Source organism: Brachycentrus maculatus, unplaced genomic scaffold, assembly GCF_059751285.1.
Source record: "Brachycentrus maculatus isolate JH-2025_06_01 unplaced genomic scaffold, ASM5975128v1 h1tg000055l, whole genome shotgun sequence".
Taxonomy (NCBI): domain Eukaryota; kingdom Metazoa; phylum Arthropoda; class Insecta; order Trichoptera; family Brachycentridae; genus Brachycentrus; species Brachycentrus maculatus.
This window is the reverse complement of record NW_028280809.1, coordinates 3,295,585-3,318,528: the sequence shown is the minus strand read 5'-3', so window position 1 is coordinate 3,318,528 and position 22,944 is coordinate 3,295,585. Positions and strand designations below refer to the sequence as shown.

Below are 22,944 nucleotides of genomic sequence, written 5' to 3'. Positions count from 1 at the left end.
GTCGTAGTCACTTTTATTTTTCAAAACCGGACTGCCGGACGGTAAAATTCCAGGTAGTGCACAAACGCCCCTAGGTCTTCTAATTCTGGGTGCCTTTCTGCAATATTATGAGTCATTTGAGGAACAATAATATAACTTTATGCAGCACTGCTTATAAGACTTCAACTTTATAAACTTTTAAGCTAAATACGTACTTTTAAGTGGATTTACTCTTTACGTTTAAAGTTACTATAACTTCATGTAATTCATGAGTGAAAATGCTAGGTAAAAACACTCGCTAGAATAATAATAATATGGCCAATTTATATAGCGCCTCAAGGTACTTATAGTATCTGTGGCGATAATTTTTCTCTGCCTACCCCTGGCGTGGCGATATTAGTAGTCGATAATGACAGCAATATTCGAATATGTGGAAAATAACGAACATTTTGAAATTCATGAAAAAAAAAATTGAACTATAAAATACTAATAATAATATTTTACGATCCAAATAGCCAGATTTTTTTAATGTATCCGAATAAGATTCTCATACCAATTAAACATAGAGACTATTTTTGTTTGTACAATTACAATTTCTTTGGAAAGATATCTAACCATTATCTGACAGGTAAGTTTTTTGTTTACTTTTTAATTCATGTCTTAACTTTTAACTTATGTTTTCTGCGTGACGGCTGGAGAGATAAAGATTCATTCTAGAGTCCAGCTGTACTTTTTCCAGTCGGTTTATTTCGCATAAAATTATAAACTTCAAAACTATAAAAAAGCGTTTAACTTTCTACAAAGTGAATCAGAAAAACCGGATTTATAATGTAAGTGCGATTAATAATACTGAAATATAACCTAAGCCATTGTCAATATTGTTACCATTAAGTTTTGAACTGTGGGTATTATAAATTATTTAAATACGGTTGATTTCTAATTGCTTTCGAATTGAAAGCGTACTGATTAAAAGAAGTTGTATTACATTTAATTTTTTATTATAAATGTCTAAATACAACTTTTTAATACGTATTTATCAACCTATGTTTGGGTTTATCTCCTATATACCGTCGCAATAGCGGCATATTTATCTCGTAATATCCATTTATGTTTAATGAATTTAATAATATTATTTAATTTGGACTAATTGGTGACAAAAATATATATTTTCGAGATCTCCTTCCAGAAGATTTAATAAAAATAACAATAACAAAAATGTGTTTGGTTACTGATTAGAATCGAATCAGAATACGGAGTTTTTCCAATGATATTGCAAGTTTTTATAAACTTTTTATATTAAATTACTTTTTAATTATTATAAAGATTATTTTTGAATTATAATATTAATATCAGGTTTCTAAATAAATTAACCACAAATAATTAACTTAAGTCCTTAAGGATAGTATGTTTAACGGCCAAGTGACTCTGAAATCTAGCTATCATGTCCCTACTCAGGCTTCAACTTAATAAGTTTCATAGCCTATGCCTACTTGTGAGTGGATTTACTCTTTATGTTTAAAGTTACTATAATTTCACGTAATTCATGAGTGAAAATTCTAGGCAAAAACACTCTCTATGTTTTACTATTTTCAATTGATTGTGTTTTGTTTAAAAAAAAAACATTAGCTGTCAGATGGGTGTTATATATATTTTTTAGATACTTAACACATCTTTTTAGATGTCACTCATTTATTCTTTGTTACAGTAAGTACCCCTTTACTTTACCTTCTTAAATCTAGGTCATGGGCTGAGAAACTTCAATTCTAATTTTGTTTTTGTTTTTCTGATTGGAATGTGCAGAAGAGAAGCTTAACGGTCAATGCCTATGAAAGGAAGCAAAGCGACTCTTGACTCACAGTCCGTGACTCCTGGTCTAAAAGATGTTCTATTTATCCCAAATCTGGATTGTGTACTTTATGCTGTAAATTACAAGTTTTGAAAAAAAACTTATGGTCTATTAAATTTTTAATTAGAGAAAAATGTGTATAGGTACTCAACAAATTTTATATAAAATTGATTGAAAAAGTCAATATGATCAAAGTTTTATGTGTGAGATATATGAGAGACAAAAATTCATTACTAAATAACTCTTATTTCACTTTTGTAGCAATTAAATTGATATATTTTAGTAAAAATTCATATAATAATTTTATATATTTTGTTAGGCATTACTTTAGCAAGAATAAAGAGTTCATCTATTAGATAAATTGCACTCTTTACTGTCTTCCTGAGTATTGCATCTAACACAGGGTTATTTGTTTTTTTCCAGGTTATTAGAAGTTTGTGTGGACTGCTTGGAATCAGCTAGGAATGCGTACAACGGTGGCGCTGGAAGATTAGAAGTATGTGGTTCTCTATCTGATGGGGGAATTAGCCCTTCTGCTGGATTGTTAACAGTTATAAAAAATACAGTAAGTCATATACTACTCTTCAATATTTGTTGTAGGCAACTACTTTTATTCCATTATTCCTGCCATAGAAGAGATTTCTAGGTCCGTTCATCTTATTATGTGATGTAAATTATTGTGATGTAAATTATTGTGCTTTTCCTTACCTGCTCCGGGCTTGTTCAGGCAATTATTACTTACTAAGAAACTAATGTATACGGAATGACCTATCGCAGTTTGTATACTGGCATGAAAAATTTATATTTATGGGTTTTTCATATTTTAAGCAGATATGTTTGGTGCCATATTTGGAAAAACCATGGAATTTGTTAGTCAGGGATTTTTTTGTGAATGAGGTGATATTACGTTAAATTACTAACTCAACTTACGACATCATTTCCATTACAGGACGTTTTAACACAATGTTAGTGAGAAACGCTTAAAAGCGTCCTCAACATACTGTTGGTAGAGAGCGGGAGATGCTTATAAGCGTTCTATTCGCTTACTTTTGGCGCATTATATAGCGCCAGATGCCAAAAAACATTGTACGGATGTTTGTGGTTACTTGTGTTTAGTATACGACCCTAATTAGTATACTAATTCATCTTTTAGATAAATTCCGCTCTTTACTGTCTTCTTGGGTATTGCGTCTAACAGTGGGTTAATTGTTATTTTTTCTTCAGGTTATTAGAAGTTTGTGTAGGACTGCTTGGAATCAGCTAGGAATGCATACAACTGTGGCGCTGGAAGATTAGAAGTGTGTGGTTCTCTATCCGGGGTTAATGAAAAAACCGTTCATAAACAATGTGTCAATAAAATTTATGTTAATGACTTTGTTTAATTAATGTTTCTTTTTTATTTGAACAGTTGCCAGATATTCGGATTTACGCAATGCTGCGATGCAGGCCAGGCTCCGATTTCTGCTACACTTCCGATGAAATCGATGTCATGATGGCTGATCTTAAGATATTCAAAGGTATCGGAGTACATGGTTTTGTTTTTGGAGCTTTAAAAATTGACGGATCAATCGATGTAGATTCTTGCCGGAAAATTATTTCCAATGCGTATCCCTTGCCTGTCACTTTTCACCGAGCATTCGATGTTTGTCTAAATCCAATGCAGGCACTGGAGACTATTATAACCCTAGGATTTGAAAGGATCTTGACGAGTGGTCAGCAAGGGTCTGCAGGCTCTGATCTGGCTTGTGGATTAATCAAAGATCTAATTGAGAAAGCGGGGAATCGAATTATCATTATGCCTGGTGCGGGTGTTTCTTTACAGAATATTAATAGGATTCTAGCGACCGGCGCTGTTGAAGTACACGGTTCACTAAAAGTTAAAAAGAATTTGCCCATTCTCAAGAACAGAATCGAAATGGGAAGTGCGGATTGCGAAACGATTAATGTAACAGATGAGGCCTTGGTCAAGAATTTAGTTAAGTGTTTGTTGAATAGAGTTTAGCCAACATAAATTTATCATCCATGTAAAGACTGATGGTTTAATTAAGACAGACTCCTACACATTCCATGGAACTGATCGGAATCTTGATACTTCAGTTAATATATATTATTTACAACATTGCAATCGTGTCATCATTGTTAAAATTTGTTTATTTTACTTTATTTCATACTGTAATTGTGCAATCAACATTCCTATTATTATTATTATTATTTCAGTATCCTTAAGATCAAATTTATGGTTATAATCTATAATTATTTACATATTTTAAAATATATAATATTAAAAGACTTGTTCAATTTTTATATTTTTAATAAAAACATTTTTCATATGTGATTGTTTTATTCTGTATATAATTACCATAATTATTTATAGTAATGAACTTTGCAGGATATATTGATGTTTTTTTTCATAAGGTCTGGACTAATAAAATCTTATTACAATGTACATTTACTGTGCCACATTAAAATACTGTGTGTTCTTACTTTTTAGGATGGAACAATATATTTAATCATAAAACTTATAAAACAATTTTACAAAATTAATATTTAACAATATATTCAAATGCAAAACATTTTTTTTTCAATGTGTTTCTCAAAATAAATAATATTATTCAATTTTTAAAAGATTACATTTTATGTAATCTCAGCTTTAGCTGAGCCTAGCAAAAATTTACAATATTTTTATTCGGGTGTGTCAACATCATAAAAAGTCAAGCAAACCCATTTGTAGTATATATTTTTTTAAATAATAAATTAATTTATACAAATGTTTATTTAAATTTAAATCATAAGTAAGTGATTCTTACATTAATTTTGATAAATTTGGAAACCTTTACAATGGTGGTAGTAAATAATATTTGATTTTATATCGTATAAATTCTATGATCTAGCTTTTCTACTAGGATTTTTTTTCAAGCAAATTGGTCATTTATTTTTCTAGATCTTGGTATGAGTAAAAACATTTTTTTATACAGTGATAGGAGTATTATTTTCATGGGAAGATAGTAGATTAAAGAAGAAAAGGTATAGTATGTTCAAGATACGTATACATATTAGCTTAATTTGTGAAGTTTCTTCTCAACGGTTTACTTTAAAGAAGGCAGTAAAAAATTACAATTTGTCGGATGGAATTTATCAAATCCTAAAATATTGTATTACTACACACATATGGACATAACAAAGTGTATTTAAAGCAATTAATTTCACTTCACTGTTAAATTATGTTTTCTAAGTTTGTATTAGCAAAGTTAGCCCAAATTAAAAACATTACAAATTAAGCTGACAACATGTGCAACCATATTCTTTTTTTGTACTAAACCAATTTGGATTTAAACCCTTAAACCTTATCCATGATGCTCAAATGTTTTTAACACACATTATATAAGCGGACAAACAAATATGTAGAAGAAATACAAAGTAGATAATTACATATCAAAATGTGATAAAGGTATCTTGTACTTATATCCTCAGAAATAATTTATTTCCATATCCATTAACTTGAAGTAAAAAATAAAACTATCTACATTTGTATAATTTAGTGGACTTTGAGTTATTCTACTATTTACAAAGCGAAAAATGTAAACATTTCAAACCATATGTACTTAATGTTTCATGATTAGTACATGTTTCATTTCAAACATTAGTACATGTACTCATGTATATAATTTATGATTCTGTGTATTATAATAAATATTTTATTTGTCACATGTAACAAATGGATTATAATTTATTATATGCGCATGAAATCGCTATCAATGGCAAATATAACATCAATCATTAAGTACTATAATACCTACAAAAAAATTGTGCCTTCAACGTAATATTTTGGTTAGTTGATCCGATGTTAGAATATTAATTTACTTTCACCCTTATTCCATTCTTATTTATTTAAAAAAATACATTGCCAAATGAATTGTAAGTTTATAAATTATAAACTTTATGAATTATAAACTTTATTAATTTTAACGATTTTGAGAAAGACTTTTGAAAAGGTTTAAAGAGAAGTGATCGGAATTGGATATGGATTAGTTGAGAGGCACCCCATTAAATATTGCTATCTATAGATAAACATTTACAGATAAAATCAGCAAAACTCGGTGAAAACACAAGGAAACACTTTTGACTGACATCTGTGTACGCAGAAAATTACTTTTAATTGTAGCCATCTTTAAAAAAAAAACCTTTAGTTCCAAGTTAAGTTAAAGATATTTTTTTAGTTATGGCTTATACTTTGACTGAAGATGATGCTTTTACCTTTTGCTATAAAATGCATTTGATAACTATAGTAAAAAGGAGGGAATTAATTTTTTACATAAATTGAGTTTAATGCTAAAGGCTGCCCCCGATACTCTTAAATGGTTTATAATAACTGTATATTTATAAAAATAATAAATTGAACCCACAGAAGACAAATATGTAAGGTTTAATGTTTTGAACTGCAACTATCCCAAAATGCTATCTTGACTTGTTGGGTAATATATCCCAAATTAAACAAGGTTTATTGGATTTGAATTCTACATTCATTTATGTATATGTTAATACGTGACGCATTTTGTCTTATTAAGACATTATCAAACACGTTATCAAACAGAGTGTTTGATAATGTCTTAATAAAACGAGACGCGTCACGTATTAACATATACATAAATAAATGTAGAATTCAAATCCAATAAACCTTGTTTAATTTTGGATACATTACCCAACAATTCAACATGGAATTCTACCAACTGTCTGCAGTTACAATAAATATGCTATCTTGACATTTTTACCTACGATCATTCTTATTTAAAAAATTAAATAAAGCTTATTTCTTGAATTTATAAACACATGCAATAATTTCACAAATAAATAAGTATTTATTTTTTTGCTCCCGATTTCATGAATTTTCATGACGTATAAAGTACAATGAATTATCAGCGTCACCAAAAAAAAACCCTTAAAAGATGACAGAAGAAAACAATTGCGCTCAGTGTACATTTAATTATATTGCTAAGCATACATACTTGCATTACTTTCTGACACAATGCGATCATATAACTTAGTCCCTTTCTTGCAAGCTCTCACATACAATACATTTAAAATGTGCTAAATAGCCAGCCACTCATAGCAGAGAAGCAATTAAGGTAATGTACAAATAGTGACATAGACTTATTTATTTTGTGCCACAGTGAATGATTTAGGGAATGATAAATAATTATATTTTGTTTATGGTCTCAAATTCAGTGGTTTCACAAATTAAGTTGTTTTCATATTACTTACAATAAGGAATAATAAATTCTAATACAATATGTACCCTGGAGGAGTTTCTCTATAACCAGTTAATTATAATATTTACATGCAGATTGGTTAGTTAATATACGCACAATTTCACATTTCTGATTCCTTTTGATTAATATACGCACACTTTTACATTTCTGATGCCTTAGTATTGATAACTTGTAATTGCTGCTAAATAATCGGTATCGGTCCCCTATCCTTACTTAGTAGGTACTAGTGTTAATTTTGGCACTAGTTGCCGTGTGTGCTGCCTATTTTAATTTGTTGAGTAATCCCTTTTACAAATTTATTAATTATGACATAAATAAAATGAACAAATGATAAACCCCTGTATGACATTCCAACGGGAGAAATTACCTAGTTCACCTTAAGATATTTAGAGAAGTCAGCGTAGCTTTTCAAGACCTAGGAATTGACTTACATGCTTTTTTTATATTTAAATTCAGTCAAATTTCTGTATGACAAAGTTGTTACATAGAAATCTTATTTGATGCAAAATTCAGATGATTAAATCTTAAATTGTCTTAGTTTCGCTTCTCAGTTTATGTTAATTCACAATACGAGTCTGGACTTTTTTCTATTGGAATATCTATGATATATTATATACAAAGTATTAATAAGAGAATTTTTAGTATTTTAAACCAAAATTTCTTATAAAACGACAAGAAAATATATCTCGAATGTTAAATAATTTAAAATTGAATTGATATAAGGAATGTGATGAGTTCGATGATAGTAGTTCCATGTTAATACAAACTTATAAAACAAATTTAAGTACAAATATGGTAACCTTTTTTTGTATATATTATAATAAAATCTTATTGAAAGCGTGGACCATTCGTAGGAGTTTTTTTCTAGAACACAGGCAGTAATTTTGTAGTTTCTAAAAATGTGTTTTACACAATCACAGAGTGTCTATTGGTCTTGATATTTGGTGTATATTTCTCCAAGCGCGCGGGGTCCGTATTCAGGGCACTGTAGTCCACAGGAAAGGGCTCTCTAGAAAGGGGCCCTCTAGGCGGAACCACCGCCCACTGCCCCGGGCCATTGGGGTTTTTCCCACACAGCCAGTTGGAGTAACACCGCTTGTACGTGTCGAATATTAATGGCAAGTGTTCATTCTGTAAAATATTAATATGATTTATGAAAATTCTTATATCAGAAAAGGAAAACTCTTCCTTGTGCTGTGTCGAGTTGTCATGTGCCAACACGTAATGGATATGAAACATAAGAATGCTATATGTGCGATTTGTTAAATTTTAAATAAACTTGCTTAAAAAAATATTTAGTGTTTTAAAATTCTGGATTTAACTTTACTAAGTTCTAATTACTTTATTTTGAATAGCCAAAGATAGATAGCAGCACCGATATTTATTTACAACTTTAAAATTTTTGTTGTAGAATAGTGAACAATTGATAAATAAAATTTGAAGGACTGTTTTGAAATTTTTATTTAAGTACAATACTCGTAGTACACATAGTAGAAAGCAATTTTCAGCGAAAAGGAATTGACTTATACAGTGAAAAGTTGGAAGAGAGCGCCTCACTTGTAATACAAAATACTAAAATACTGTTTACATACACTGGTAAGAAGTTTGTAAGCTGTGTCCAGTATCTCATCACATCTTGTAGTACTCAATCCAACAACAGACATGTAGAAAGCTCGTAACTCTTGACGACTTATTTCTCCAGATCCTGAAATATGTTATTGAGACATTGTTTAACACAGAGAGAATTTCAAATAAATAACAAGGAGTTTAAAGTTTATCCTCTAGGCACTGTATGAGGCACTGTAGCACTGTATCGCCTCAATTGGGGTCATTATGTTTTTTTTAAACTATTTCTATATACTATATGAAGTTCCATAGATCAACATACACTTTGATAAGTCATCAATGCATTGCCTTCCACAATCTAGTAAATGGATCACAGTATATGTTTTACTTGCAATCACCATGTTTCTGTTTTGCGAAACTGGGTTTACTGTATGTGAACGGTGTATTGTGCAAATGACTGACTGTCTAGTGTCATAAGTAAGTTCATTAGTTAACACATTGTTGTCAAGCAGTTGTTTCATCAACCCATACTCAAATTAGTATAAATTAAGGTCGTGTACTAACGACAAGTAACCAGAAACCCAATTCCGATAGAGATCGGAGACAATGTAGAGACAATGTGTTTATCTCTCGCTCTCTAGCAAAAATAAGCAAATAGAATGCCGTAAAAAGCATCTCCCACTCTCTACTAACAGCATGTAAAAGACACTTTTAAGCATTTCCCGCAAACAATGTGTTAATATAGATGTTCACAATAATAGTAATAGCTCCCAACTCGTGCTCAAGTATATTGTCTTCAGAATGTGGGGCTATCTATGAGTGTGCATGTGGCTGAACATGCCAATTTTGGATTTAATAATTGGAGTACACCCTGCGCACTCCGTGTCCTCGTCACTTCTGTTGGGCCGGTAGCCGTGCGGAGAGTCCTCGTGAACACCAATACAGTGCTAATAAGTGTGCTCTATAGAACTTCATATAAATATATCAGGATGACCTAAGTTGAGGCAATGCCAAGGAGATTATTGTGCAACAATTATTTCTTGTGAACCATGTTAGTTTGTTAGTTGTTATCTCAAGTTAATTTACCACTCTTGTTGATGATGCCAAAGAGTATTTTGCAGAAATACTGCAGAAAGAGCGGGAAACGATGGAAGCGACCGCAGGCGGGGAGCAGCAGCGGCCATCTTGCCAACCACATAGCGCAGTCTACCGTCCCGGAGGGTAGACCGGCTGATAGTCTTCTCCAGTAGGACTTCTCGCGGTATCTGAAAACAGATGTCAGTGATGATAGAAAACTGAATATGAGACCTCATGAGTCATATAAAAAAGTGCTGATAACTTATAGTAAAGTAGAGAATAATAATAAAAAACAGTTTCATCAGCCTGATTGAATACTTTCAATTGAATTGTTCTACTTCTCGATCAATCTGAACTGGAATATTTTGATAAATCGACATCACATTAAAGCATGCTATTCCATTAAAAACATCTTATAGCATTAGTGTTGGCATAATTATGTAATTGTGCATACATTTATTACCACTTACTGTGCTGGCAATGGTAGAATGAAGTTCTCGATGAACTCATACTTCACTTCTAGTAAAATATGGAACTCGGGAGAGGTAGTTGACCAGTCGGCGAAGTGTGCCAATCTCTGAAAGTATTATTAATTTTTATAAATAAGTACAAAACAAATCAGCAGTGATGGAACAAGGTCTGGAATGGATCAGAATAAAGAATGCCATTCTGATTAGTGAGATTCTGGGAAAGATTTACTATAGAAATACTATGGAAAGGAGTGAGTGGCCTGTAACAGTGCTCCGCAACCGATTTGCTGTGGCACACTGGTATGCCGTGAGCCAGATACATATGTGCTGCGGTTAAATTCAATGTATTTGATATTTTACAATTTTTCATCATGTATTTTTCAAAATGACAAATTATTTTTCAAAATATTGTATTTCTTTTTAAAAATGTAGAGTAGAATAATTATTATAACTAAATAATTTGTCAACCAACATCCGGAGCATGTGTAAGACGAAGGATATCGAGGATATCAACATCCTAAGAGCTACAAGCGGAGGCACAAACAGATCCTTAGGATCTGAAAAAGAAGAAGAAGAAGAGTTTGTCGATGGTCCTTTATATCATGGGTATAAACATGGGCAAAAAACGTTAATTCTAAAATCCTTGTTTAAATAATGCCTGTTATTTAAAACTTTTAGCCTGAATAAAATAACCCCTTTTAAACTTTAAGTTGAATTTATTTTTAAAACCACATAAATATAACATTTCAAACTACTTGGTGTATTTGCCAGTTTATAGAACTTTGTAATATACATCAGTAAATCAAAATTGTACATTTTCCAGTTAATGTTTTTTGGCAGTATTTGTAATTAGAGATTTTCACAACTTTTCGCATATTTACCTCGCAAAAGTGTTCGAAGTCTTGCTCACTAACTAAGTCATCTCTGTCTAAGTCTAGGAGTTCTGTGAAGAAAAGGGTCATCTTATCCTGTTGCAGAGGAGTAAGTATATCGGGTGGGTCTTCTTCCACCTCAGCATCCCCCCCTCCGCCATCACCACCGTCTATGCTGTAACGGTTTACCCATGTAGCTGAAAAACATAGCGCATTTATTTAAAAAATATAAATCAAAATTAAAATAAAGAAAAATACCTTAATATAATAATGTAAGGCTACATAAAATTCCACAGAGCCTTGAAACCATCGGTGGAAGTGTGTTATTGTCTAACTCACAAATAATAATAAAATAAAAAGAATAATAATAAAATAAAATAAATAACAAAGCAAATTTTAAAATATTATGGAGTCATATGATACTTTTTTCATACGATTAAAATTGTAAATTTACGTGACTAGAGGTGGTGGTAATAAAAATATTGTGGCTATACTTAATTATATTATTTACATAATTGCATTATTTATACAAAATTCCAGATTGATTCTGAACTTAATTGATAGTAAATATGTATGTTAAACTTATATCGCTCACTCCTTTCAATAACGTCATATTATAAAAAAACTTGATTTTTCAGGAGATCGTTTTTAAAGTTTAAGAATATAATGAAATGTATTAAAAATAAATATCAAGCCACTTATTGAACTTTTTACTGTACAACAGATCTTTTTAGGTAAAACCTGAATATTTTTTTTCCATTTGAAAAAATAATGAAACGACACCTTTTCTTCAAAATACAAAAACAACACTTTCTGCCCTGCAGCGGGTAAATATTATGTTAAAAATATGCCGTTTTTGCTGGAATTTAGTACATTTTCTAGGCATTCCGAAAACATGCATAACTGAAAATTGACATTTTTTTTATTTAGGACGTTGTTGAAAGGAGTGAGCGAAATATTCAATATAGATGGCAATAATGCAAATGTCTTAGTTATGTTATTCACCCACAGATGTCAGACACTCATTCTGGTTCAAACCTTAGATACATTGTTAGTAAATCTACCCATATTGAGATGGGAGTTAAAAATATGCCTACACAAAAATGTGACGATTTCAAACAATCCTCAAATTTAATTTAATGAAATTAAATAGTGATTGGTTTTTAACTGATGCTTATGAAAATCTTTCATAAGCATCCTCATTCTGTCATTTGTTAGTCATATAATGCCATCTGTTGATTTGAATTTTTGAATTTTTGACTTGAATTTTTATGCCTCGCCAGGTGACTGTTAATATTCAAAATACATATTAAGAAAATAAAATGATATATTTATCTAATATTTGTCAAGATTCGAGATAATGTAAATAAGCATAAGTAAATAAATGGTCATGATGAAATAAATTGGTCAAGCAAAATAAATATTAAAATCTCCCATTCCGTATTTTATTAAATCAGTATATATTTAGCACAATGTAGAAAAATAAATGAAAATGAGCACAAAATATTACTGATATAATTTCTTGATGAAAATCCATTGTAATACTCGTATACACAAAGTATCAAATAAAAAGTACGAAGTACAGTTGTTTACTAAGACAGAGTGGTGTGACGTTCTTTTCTCTCTGTTTACTTATATATGCACCATACTGCATAGGGCACTTCATCAAATTGGCGCAATGTTTATTCGATCGTTTATTTATAATGAAGGAAAGATGGTCAGGTTTAGATAGCCGTACAAGGTATAAACAAATATTAGAGTAGAAAACACATTTTTATTTTGACCCCCTCTGGGAATCGAACCCAGGACCCCCAATAATTAGCTAAATGTGCTAATTGCTACACAACGGACAGTGGCGTACACAGAGTTTGTAATTGGGGTGGGCATTAGGGCTGGGTAAGGATAAGGCATAGTAGGCATTGGTCGTGTTTCTATATGGAACGCGATTAATCCAGGGAAGGCATTGCTTTTCTGCCTATATAGAATGCACGCCTCTGACTACGGAGGTGGATTATATGTAAACATATGTAATATTGGGTTGGCTTGGCCATGTACTCCCGAGAGCCTTGATCAAGCTTGCCTCTTTTACAAGGCATCGGGTTCGCGCCGCCCAGGACGACTACTGCTGACAATTCGTCGGCAGTTCTCGTCAGAACTTCGGGACGCGGATCTGATTTGGGAGGATGCAAAGGAGCTGGCAGCCGACAGAAAAGCCTGGAGACAGTTTATGGACTCCATATGTTCCACTTAGGGAGCGGATATGGTTTAATTAATTATGTAATTGTTGCAACACCGTTGGGTTGTCGCGCTGACGTAAACAGTACGCAGGCGTTTCGATACGAACTAAACCGAAAATTTCTGAGTGGACCCGACTCTGAAGCGAGAGAACTAAAAAGCCGCGAGAATCGCTTGGGTTGTTGACGAGAGCAGACGTTTTATTTATATCTTAACTTTACTTCTTTAACTCCATATATTGTAAATTATTTGTCATTATTGGATTCCAGTATTTAGTATAAATTCGCATTTATTTCAATAAAGGAACCATCTGTAAGTACATAATTTTGCTTTCATTCTGTGCATTACTCCTTTACATAAACAAACACGATCACCAACACGTGATCACAAAGCGCGGCCACACGCCGCCCCCAAAATAGCTGATACCAATAGCTACAAAAGCTGACTAAACGGCTACATAATGTACTCACTCCACACGTGAACGCTCCAGCCGTGGCCCTTCCCTTGGTCTTTGCTATCCTGGGAATCGTGGCTTAGTTCCTCGTCCTCCATCGGTCCATCCGTTTCAGGCAAGGTCCGCCACCGCTTCAGCAGTTCTTTAGTCCTGTCCTTCGTCTTGTCGCAGGCCTGCTTCCAGTTCGTGAAGTACTTTCTGTGCACTTTAGGAGAGCCCATGCTAAGTTTGGAGTCCTGTCTGTCAAACGTGTCTCTCGAGCTGTCGTTGAACCTTGACAGCTTCCCTTCCCTGGGTGATTTCTCTTTCTCTTTCTCAGGGACATGTTTCTCTGGTATCTCGATGGCGAATGAGGGGGTCGCCGCAAAACGAACATCCTTTTCTGATTTTATGCTATTGGTTTTGGTGACGGACAGGGTGTTGGTGACTGCTTCTTCGCTTTTTGATATCCTCACCGTGTTGTTGATGATGCCAGGATGAAGATCTTTGGAACTTACTCCTTTATTGAGGTGTTTATTGTATTCCTTGTGGTGATCTTTACTGTCCATACTGCAACGACCTGATGAGAAGAAAAAAACGAAATGAGTTTTTGTGATTGATTTTTAAATTTTTCAATCATGATTGGTTTTTTAATTTTTTTATGTTTCATTAACATTAACATTAATCATGATTGTTTTAATTTGGTTATGCTTTATACTTGCATATTATAGTAAATATACTTTTTCAACACTGATTCGCACGTAGTAATAGCTGATGTGTTTTGTACAAGACGCGTCGCGACGCCGACGGTCGTTCGCTCGTCTATTTTTTTCTAAAAATTACTACTACTCACCCTTTATCCACACCAAATGGTGCATAGGGCATTGCATCAAAATTATGCATTGTTAATTTGATCGCTTGTTATACGATGGCAAGGTAATCAGATCTGCACTTCGGGTACGAGTCTAGGGTAATATTGAATAAATATCAGAGTGAAAAAAAATAAATTATTTATTTTGATCCCTTTTTGATGGGCTTTGCGATGCCCTATGCACCACTCAGTATAAAGCCAGAGGATTGCCTTCCATATAGGAAGAAAAACAGTGCCTATCCCAACTTACCCGCGTGACATATAAAAACGCAACCAGTACCTACCCTACCTTACTTAGTAGTACCAGTTTATCTTACTGCCTACCTCTACTACCTACTCTAGTACGTAGTACCTAGCTTACCTTACTACCTACCCTAATTAATTCTCTGTGCACGCCACTGCGGAAGTTATTGTATGTATGAATATCGGATTTCCTATATCTTTGGTTACGCTTTATATTTGCATTTCATTGTACATACAGGTCTAAAACCAATATTCATCGTGGAAAATGGCGTATAAAAAAAGAAAAAAAAAACATTGTGCCGACTAGAGAGTTCCATTAAAAGGGGGATTAAAAATTCCCGCGTTATTATTTATACCGCCGGACTCCTGACCACGAGGCGCTGGCACCAGGCGACCAGGCGAGACGGAGGGGTAACTCCGCCCAAAGGTCGCATACGCGCGAAGCGGCTGCCGCAGCGGCGAAATTATCCTCGGATGGATTGTTTAACGATTCGAAAACAAAAAACGCAGTGATTTGTTTAAATATTCGTTTTCTTTCTAGCTCTAATGTCAAGCGGAGAACGGAGAATTCACGAGTGAATTATATTAATTATTTAACAACAGAGAAAATAAAATGAAAATAAAAAACAAATAAAGACAAAAAGACGACATGCTTTAAAAAAAAGACATTCGTCATTTATAAAACTATACATATATTTAAAAAAAAGTGAAACACATACGCAAAAGTCTCAAATTTAAAAATTTCTTCAAAGCTTACAATTTCCCATATTTTTCTCATCTTCTTATTGTAGAAGAATCTTAAGAAAGTTATTTCGGTCACAAAACTTAAGCACAGTAGGGCTAAAATAATTTTTATACAATTTCAAAACAATTTCATTTACACAACAGCCTGCTCGCGCACACAGTAACATAATAAAACAACGTGTAAAAGTGTTTCTGTTGCTCGAATCGCGGCGGTTCGGTGTTGGCTGAACCGGTGAATTCCACTGGCGTCGGCTGAACCAAGGAATGCCAAGGCCGCCACCAATCGCCGTAATTGTGAATCGGCGTAAATCGAACCAGCGCAAAACGACAGTTACCCGTATTTCTTTTTTCTATTTCCCAAACAACACTATAATTAAACATACTTATTTTTATTTTTTCATCAAAAACACTTATTTTCAAAACGTTTTCCCAGTGACTTTATTTAAAAAAATCACAATAGCGTTTTGGAATCAATACCAACATACCAAACAATATTAACACGTATCGACGTCTGCCGTGTACTACTTTAAAAAAAGATCGTCAGCCGATAAATAAACCGACAAATTACATAAATTAATTAAACACTCCATTCATTTGTACAGAGATGCGTCCATCGCTCGCTGCCGACGCTTGATGGAAACCATACCATAATACTGCATCGTGCACTCACCCTGAATTTAATTCTTCATTCTCTCTTTTGGGCTCCATGTAGAATATGAGGGTCCACCCACATTTGCCCGTTCCACGAACTTTATGCTAGTGATTCAGCAAATTTCGAAATATGATTTTGGAAAATAAAATTGTTTAATTATTTATATTTTTATTATTATTTTATTTTTCCGAGTTATGCACTCCGTGGTGTTTTTTTTATGCAACAACATATCGCTCACTCCTTTCAACAACGTCATATATCAAAAATCGTCAATTTTCAGTTGTGTTTGTTTTCTGAATGCCTAGAAAATGTTCTATATCCCAGCAAAAGCAGCATATTTTTTAACATAATATTTACCCGCTACAGGGCAGAAAGTGTTGTTTTTGCATTTTGAAGAAAAGGTATTGTTTAATTATTTAAAAAAAAATATACTTAACGTTTTTCAAATGGAGAAAAAACATTCAGGTTTTACCTAAAAAGATCTGTTGTACAGTAAAAAGTTCAATAAGTGGCTTGATATATTTTTTTAATACATTTTATTATATTTTTAAACTTTAAAATAGATCTCCTGAAAAAACAATTTTTTTAAAGGAGTGAGCGATATGATTTATACAACTAAAATCTGATGGTGACAGAAGAGTGTGGGGTTAAATCGTCTCTGCCTACCCCTGCGGGGAAACAACGTGAGGATAGTAGACTAGTCAAATCTAGAAACACCTGACCTTTAAGTTTTGGCTATAAAAATAACTCATTCGTTTAAATTCTGATGGCATATTTTCATTTTAAAGTACGATTCTGAATTGAAGCCGACTCGTCAATATTACATCAAGTTTAAAAATGTATTACTCAATTGATACTTAAATTTTTACAGCATGAAGCGGTGTAATAAAGAATTTTGTTCATCGCAAGGAGAAAAGAATTAAGTTTCCCATCCCGAGAGGTCCCCACGCAACCAGAGGTAGTATTTCATTCCGAGTAGTTTGACCCTTATCCGGCGCTGTAAAACCAATTGCGATTCCGGCCTGACACTAAACCGGGCACATTTTCCATTCTCCGCCTCTGTGAATATTGCAGCGCCCCGTAATGTACCTTCGCGTAATTATATTAGTATTCAGTTGGCCACAAAACAAGACATTACCCTCCATTTACAGTAGACTAAAGTGACGCGTTATTTATTCACACTGTAGTAAAGGTCGTTCTCGATTCTAGAACGTAATTAGTTCCTGCGCGAGAACTGCGAATGTGAAGAAAAAAAATACTTAAATGTGCATTTCTCTTCTATTTTTGTATTTCTGACAAAATATACAGAATTATTACCAAGCATGTCATTAACCCTTTCCGGTCCCCCAAAATTAAAAAAAAAACTAGTTAGACAATAACATTCCAATTAGAAAAAATCTTTTGTCCTCTGCTCCACATACTGTTGTAATAGATACGAGTGACAAAAACGTAAGCTTGGAATTTAAATAAAAAATACTAATGATGAGAAAATTGTCGAATAACATCCGACATGGGACCTTAGTGCGAAAAATCGATGTCGAATGAGATTCGACATTGGACCAGTAAGGGTTAATTTCTTCTTCTTCAAACTCTTATCCGCACCCGATGATGCACAGGGCACTGCATCATATAAACGCAGGGTCATCTTGATCGTGTTAACACACCAAGGAAAGGTGATCAGCCCTCCGCTTCAGGTACCAGTCCAGGGTGATATTGAATAAATATTAGAGTTAAAAATCACTCGTATTTATTTGACCCCACCTTGGGAATTGAATCCTGGACGCCCAGTACATTGCACTACGGAGGCGAACATGACATTAATTTATCAACTTTTATCGATTTTAAAACTCACACTTACTTGAAATAAGATAGTATATAATATAAAATATAATAATTATACGGAGAAATTCTTGTTAAATGTCTTCATTATTTTCGACATTATTTGGACTAAAAGCATAGACTACGATTAAATACGATCTAACGGCAACGATTTTATGGCAGAAGGATCTTCAAAGGTGGCGAAGTTTTTTTGTTTTTCTTTATTTTTTTTCTTTTTCAAAATGCTGAACAACAAAAAGACACATGCATGAATTAAATCTATTGCAAACTTGAATTAAAAATAATACTCTCAAATGAGTAACGTAACATAAACAAAATACATTGAAAACAATTATTTAATTTCATCACAATAAAGCAATTTTTCTTCTTCAATAACTAGGGAACATATTCTTATAACACAAATCGAACAATGAAAAAATCGATTATTAGATTGTAAAAAAATATTTTCAAATTGTAATATTAGTTCTCCGCCTTCGTAGTGTAATGGTTAGCGCGCTCGACTACCGTTCTGGAGGTCCCGGGTTCGATTCCTAGAGGGGGGTCTAATTAATATAAGTGATTTTTTCACTCTAATATTTATTCAATATCACCCTGGACTGGTACCCGAAGCAAAGGGCTTTTCCTTCGTGTGTTAGCGATCAAGATAACACTGCGTTTTATATGATGCAGTGCCCTATGCACCATAGGGGTGCGGATAATGGTTCGAATGAATGAATATGAGTTACATATTTATTTATCACCTTTCATCCGTTCATTCGTTCCTTGTTTGATCACCATCAGCGAAAAGAGAAAATATTAAGCATTGGAGTTGATTTCAGTGAAAAATGCAATTGCGCTATACGGCATTCGCGTCGTTGAGACGAACGTCTTGGTACAGAATACAGACCCCTTTAAACTGGAGCAGCGATTTTACAGTAAAGTCACGTGCAATAATACTCATATTTACTATTATTACTCTTTCCATAACTATTAACCTCGCTTCCTTTTAACACTGCTGCCTTTTAAGAACTAGTTAGCACTTTACTTCCTTGGATAATTGCCAAATTTGTACTCACTTTGGATCATATCGATTCAAAGAGTTAGAAATATTGTGTTTTAAAACCAAAACACAATATTCATAACTCTTTTTTTAATCGATCTTTTCCAATTATTTGCTTTAATTGAAGAAAAGCCTGTTTGTAAGTTAAATCGCTTTTAATTTCTTGGAAAATACCACTATTTTTTAAAATCTATTGTGGCACGTGTTTCGATGCATTTTGCACTATTTTCAGTGAATGAGGTCTGAATCCTGGATTATAATCACATACAAGAGAAACGCTACAAAACATCCTTTTCATTTTATTATTTTAGCTTATAATTTGACCAGTTAATTTATTTACAACATTTTGAGTGTGTCCAAATACTTGTTCACAAATCTGGATTATCTCCAATTATAGGAGTTTTTATTAATATTATTTTTTTGACATTTCAAAATAGATGAAGAAGAATATGGAAGTCTGGGCATGTACGGGGTTTACGACAAATAATACAAAAAATAACCGCTATGATTGGAGATAATCCAGATATGTGAATAAGTTTGATATTTGGAAACACTCAAAATGTTGTAGATCAATATTATTTCTAGATGATCTAAGAATTACATATCTTAGATTCATTTTCCGCAAAAGATGAAATCTGATGTGAAAATGATGGGTATCTTTTCCGGGAAGAAATATTTGCACTATTATTTTCTTGTTTCTGTTCGCTGGGATTGTGGAGGATGTAACTAGTAACTACCCCTTCTTCTCAGCCCTCTGGGAAATAAATTTTTCCCATTACTACTTCAGGAACACTTCTCCAACCCTTGTCTAGGACGTCTGCGGAGTGTACCGTTTGTTTATTTCGTCTGCGGCCGTGACGCTGTATAATAAATAACACAATCTAATTACTCGCCATCTCTCGTGTCTCTTGTCTGCGTATTAAAGTTGCAAAGGAAGCTGCTATCCCGAGAGCATTGATCCAATGAGCGGGCTTTTGCCAGCCACACATAAGCCCTGCATATCTCGGATATTACTTTATAAATAATTTCTCTTAACGGCATTACCACGTGGCCGAAGTAGAGAGGGTTGGAATCACGATATCAGCCATATATTCTTCTTCTTCTCTTTTTCTTATATTAAAGAAAGCAAAGTGAATACCGTTGAAATGCCAATCTCAGACGAAAGTGTAGAAAACCATTGTATGACAGAATTAAAAACGATCTTTCATCTCAACATAGATGCTTCTAGAGAAATTCTAGTAGTTCAAGCATAGTGCTTCGAATTTGAACAATATATATATATATATATATATATATATATATATATATATATATATATATATATATATATATATATATATAGATATATAAATATATATATATAAATATATATATATATATATATATATATATATATATATATATATATATATATATATATATATATATATATATATATATATATATATATATATATATATATATATATATATTATATATATATATTTATATATATATATATATATATATATATATATATATATATATATATATATATATATATATATATATATATATGTATATATAGAAGTTCCAAGAATTTAAGTAGTGTGGTTGTCAATCGTGGGTAGAATTGGTGAATGTTACACGTGTGTAAAATGATCACTTAAATCTGGCTTTGATGGTCGTAAGCCCCGTAAATATCCAGACTTCCATATTCTTCTTGTAGATAATCCAGATTTGTGAACAAGTATTTGGACACTCTCAATTGTTGTAAAAACGAAGATATTAGAATGGAATGCAATGCTGAACTAGGGATAGTTGAAAAAATTAAGAAGAGTTCTTTAAGGAGGAATGAATACGGCAAAAATAGTCTTGGCACGATCAGATCAATCAGAACCTGAAATCTGGTGGTGTCAAAATTCTGCGTAATCGGAAAAGGGATATATGACTAGATGTATGGATGTGAAGAAAACAATGAGTGTATGTCAGGACAGAAGAGTGTGGCGTTCCATCCCCTCTGCCTAGCCCGCGGTGTGGGAGGAAGTAGGTAAGGGAGGAGGTAGTAGATCTTTTTTCTTCTGAAAAATGACTCCTGTGATGTTGATCTCATTGAAAAAGAAGAATAATATAGATGCGAAAACATCCATGAATGTATTGTAGATAATGTAAAAACAAAAGCATACATTATAAATACTTGTTTTAGACCACTATTGCTTTTGTGATCATCTGAAGATGAAAACATCCATAGCTTTCGAAACTAGTCGTGAGAAATGAAATAAAACCAATTAGTGGTCTCATACAATTGTTTAATTTTAATAATCAACATGTCATTCCACAAATTTAATGCCAAATCAATAAATAATGTCATTTTAATAAGCTCCAATATGTTATACATACGAGTATTACTTACAACCCTTATCCGCACCCAATGGTGCATAGGGCACTGCATCGAATTGACGCAGTGTTATCTTGATCATTAGTTACATGAAGGCAAGGTGATCACTCTTGCGCTTCGGGAACCAGTCCAGGGTAATATTAAATAAATATTACAGTGTAAAATCACTAATATTTATTTTCACCCCCCCCCTAGGAATCGAACCCGGGACCTCCAGCACGGTATCTAAACATACGAGTATATAAGATTTAAAAACTGTTTTTTTTTGGTGTTTAATATTTCTAATAAGTTTTTCTTGTGAATTTCCTTGTTTATTTTGTCGCGTTCAGTAATTCCGTCTAATGGAATCCCCGAAAATATAGCGTGGATTTTTCGGGGTAAGTATTTTTTCACATCCTTGTCTCGAAAAGTTCTCTGAGCTTTTAAGTTCGCATATAAAACGAACAAAGTCCAAGTGAAAAACGACTGAGGAGTTAAGTTCCCGCGTATGTAAATTCCGCGCTCTTAGGAAGAGGGTGGTTCCTGAATTCTATAGTATTCGGGAGGGTTACAAGGCAAGAACTAGGAATAAACCCATTTCTGTGGCCATTGCCCGCAAACTTACGTCTCTCCCGTTATAATGTATTTAGGACGACCGGCCGGAATATTTATAGACACATATCCGCGTTAATCGCGAGGATTTCTTTATCAATTATTCGCGAGGTAATTCATATGGGAATAGCGTCAAGTTGGAGTGTATTAAAGAATGCATATATCAGTTGAAACTTAGTACATATTGTATACACAAAGGAAGGAAGTTTGTAAAAAAAATGGATTTTATTCCTCAATCAAGTTAGATCAAGACTTACTACATAAGTGGGGAATTGTTTCGTCCGAGAAGCAGAGGATAGAGAATACGACATTGGAGGAAGAAGAAACACCGACACCCACACACCCACACACCCACACACCCATACACACACACACACACACACACACATATACACACACACACACCCACCCACACACACACACACACACACACACACACACACGCGCGCATATTTATATACATATACACGTGTGAATGTAAATCAATATTGACCGAATTAAGGGCTGATCTCGTAACTAGGTCAGCCTACATAGTTTTTTTTTTATAAATTATTTATTAAAAAGTTTCAACATTTCTATCACATATGTATACCAATTTATAAGCATCACAAGAGAAGGACAAATATAATTATTTGATATTTGAATGGTAGAAAAAAAACTGTTTTTATAAAACAAAATTATATTACTTTTTCCAGAATGTTATATATATATATATATATATATATATATATATATATATATATATATATATATATATATATATATATATATATATATATATATATATATATATATATATAAATATATGTATATATATATATATATATATATATATATATATAT

The 22,944-nt window shown here is 32.8% G+C and overlaps 2 protein-coding genes across 3 annotated transcripts in view; one reads left to right on the top strand and one right to left on the bottom strand.

Moving 5' to 3' along the window:
- The first annotated feature begins 651 nt into the window (after positions 1 to 651).
- LOC148311899 (copper homeostasis protein cutC homolog) lies at positions 652 to 4,149 on the top strand. Of its 2 annotated transcripts, none has more exons than XM_088278286.1 (3): positions 652 to 809; positions 2,249 to 2,390; positions 3,234 to 4,149. In XM_088278286.1, coding segments are annotated over exons 1-3 (738 nt in total). In that variant the 5' UTR covers positions 652 to 807; the 3' UTR covers positions 3,828 to 4,149. The 2 variants fall into 2 exon arrangements, with proteins under 2 accessions (XP_088134412.1, XP_088134411.1); XM_088278285.1 differs by lacking the exon at positions 652 to 809 and adding an exon at positions 1,586 to 1,683.
- Positions 4,150 to 6,531: 2,382 nt separating this feature from the next.
- LOC148311898 (uncharacterized) overlaps positions 6,532 to 22,944 on the bottom strand; it is a 102,210-nt gene continuing 85,797 nt past the window's right edge. Inside the window, exons 3-8 of the mRNA XM_088278143.1 lie at positions 13,783 to 14,325; positions 11,087 to 11,274; positions 10,206 to 10,312; positions 9,745 to 9,923; positions 8,685 to 8,797; positions 6,532 to 8,223 (exon numbers count right to left, since the gene is read on the bottom strand). Of these exons, the coding sequence (XP_088134269.1) occupies positions 7,999 to 8,223; positions 8,685 to 8,797; positions 9,745 to 9,923; positions 10,206 to 10,312; positions 11,087 to 11,274; positions 13,783 to 14,325 (1,355 nt within the window). The 3' untranslated portion in view covers positions 6,532 to 7,998. The remainder of the gene's footprint in view (positions 8,224 to 8,684; positions 8,798 to 9,744; positions 9,924 to 10,205; positions 10,313 to 11,086; positions 11,275 to 13,782; positions 14,326 to 22,944) is intronic.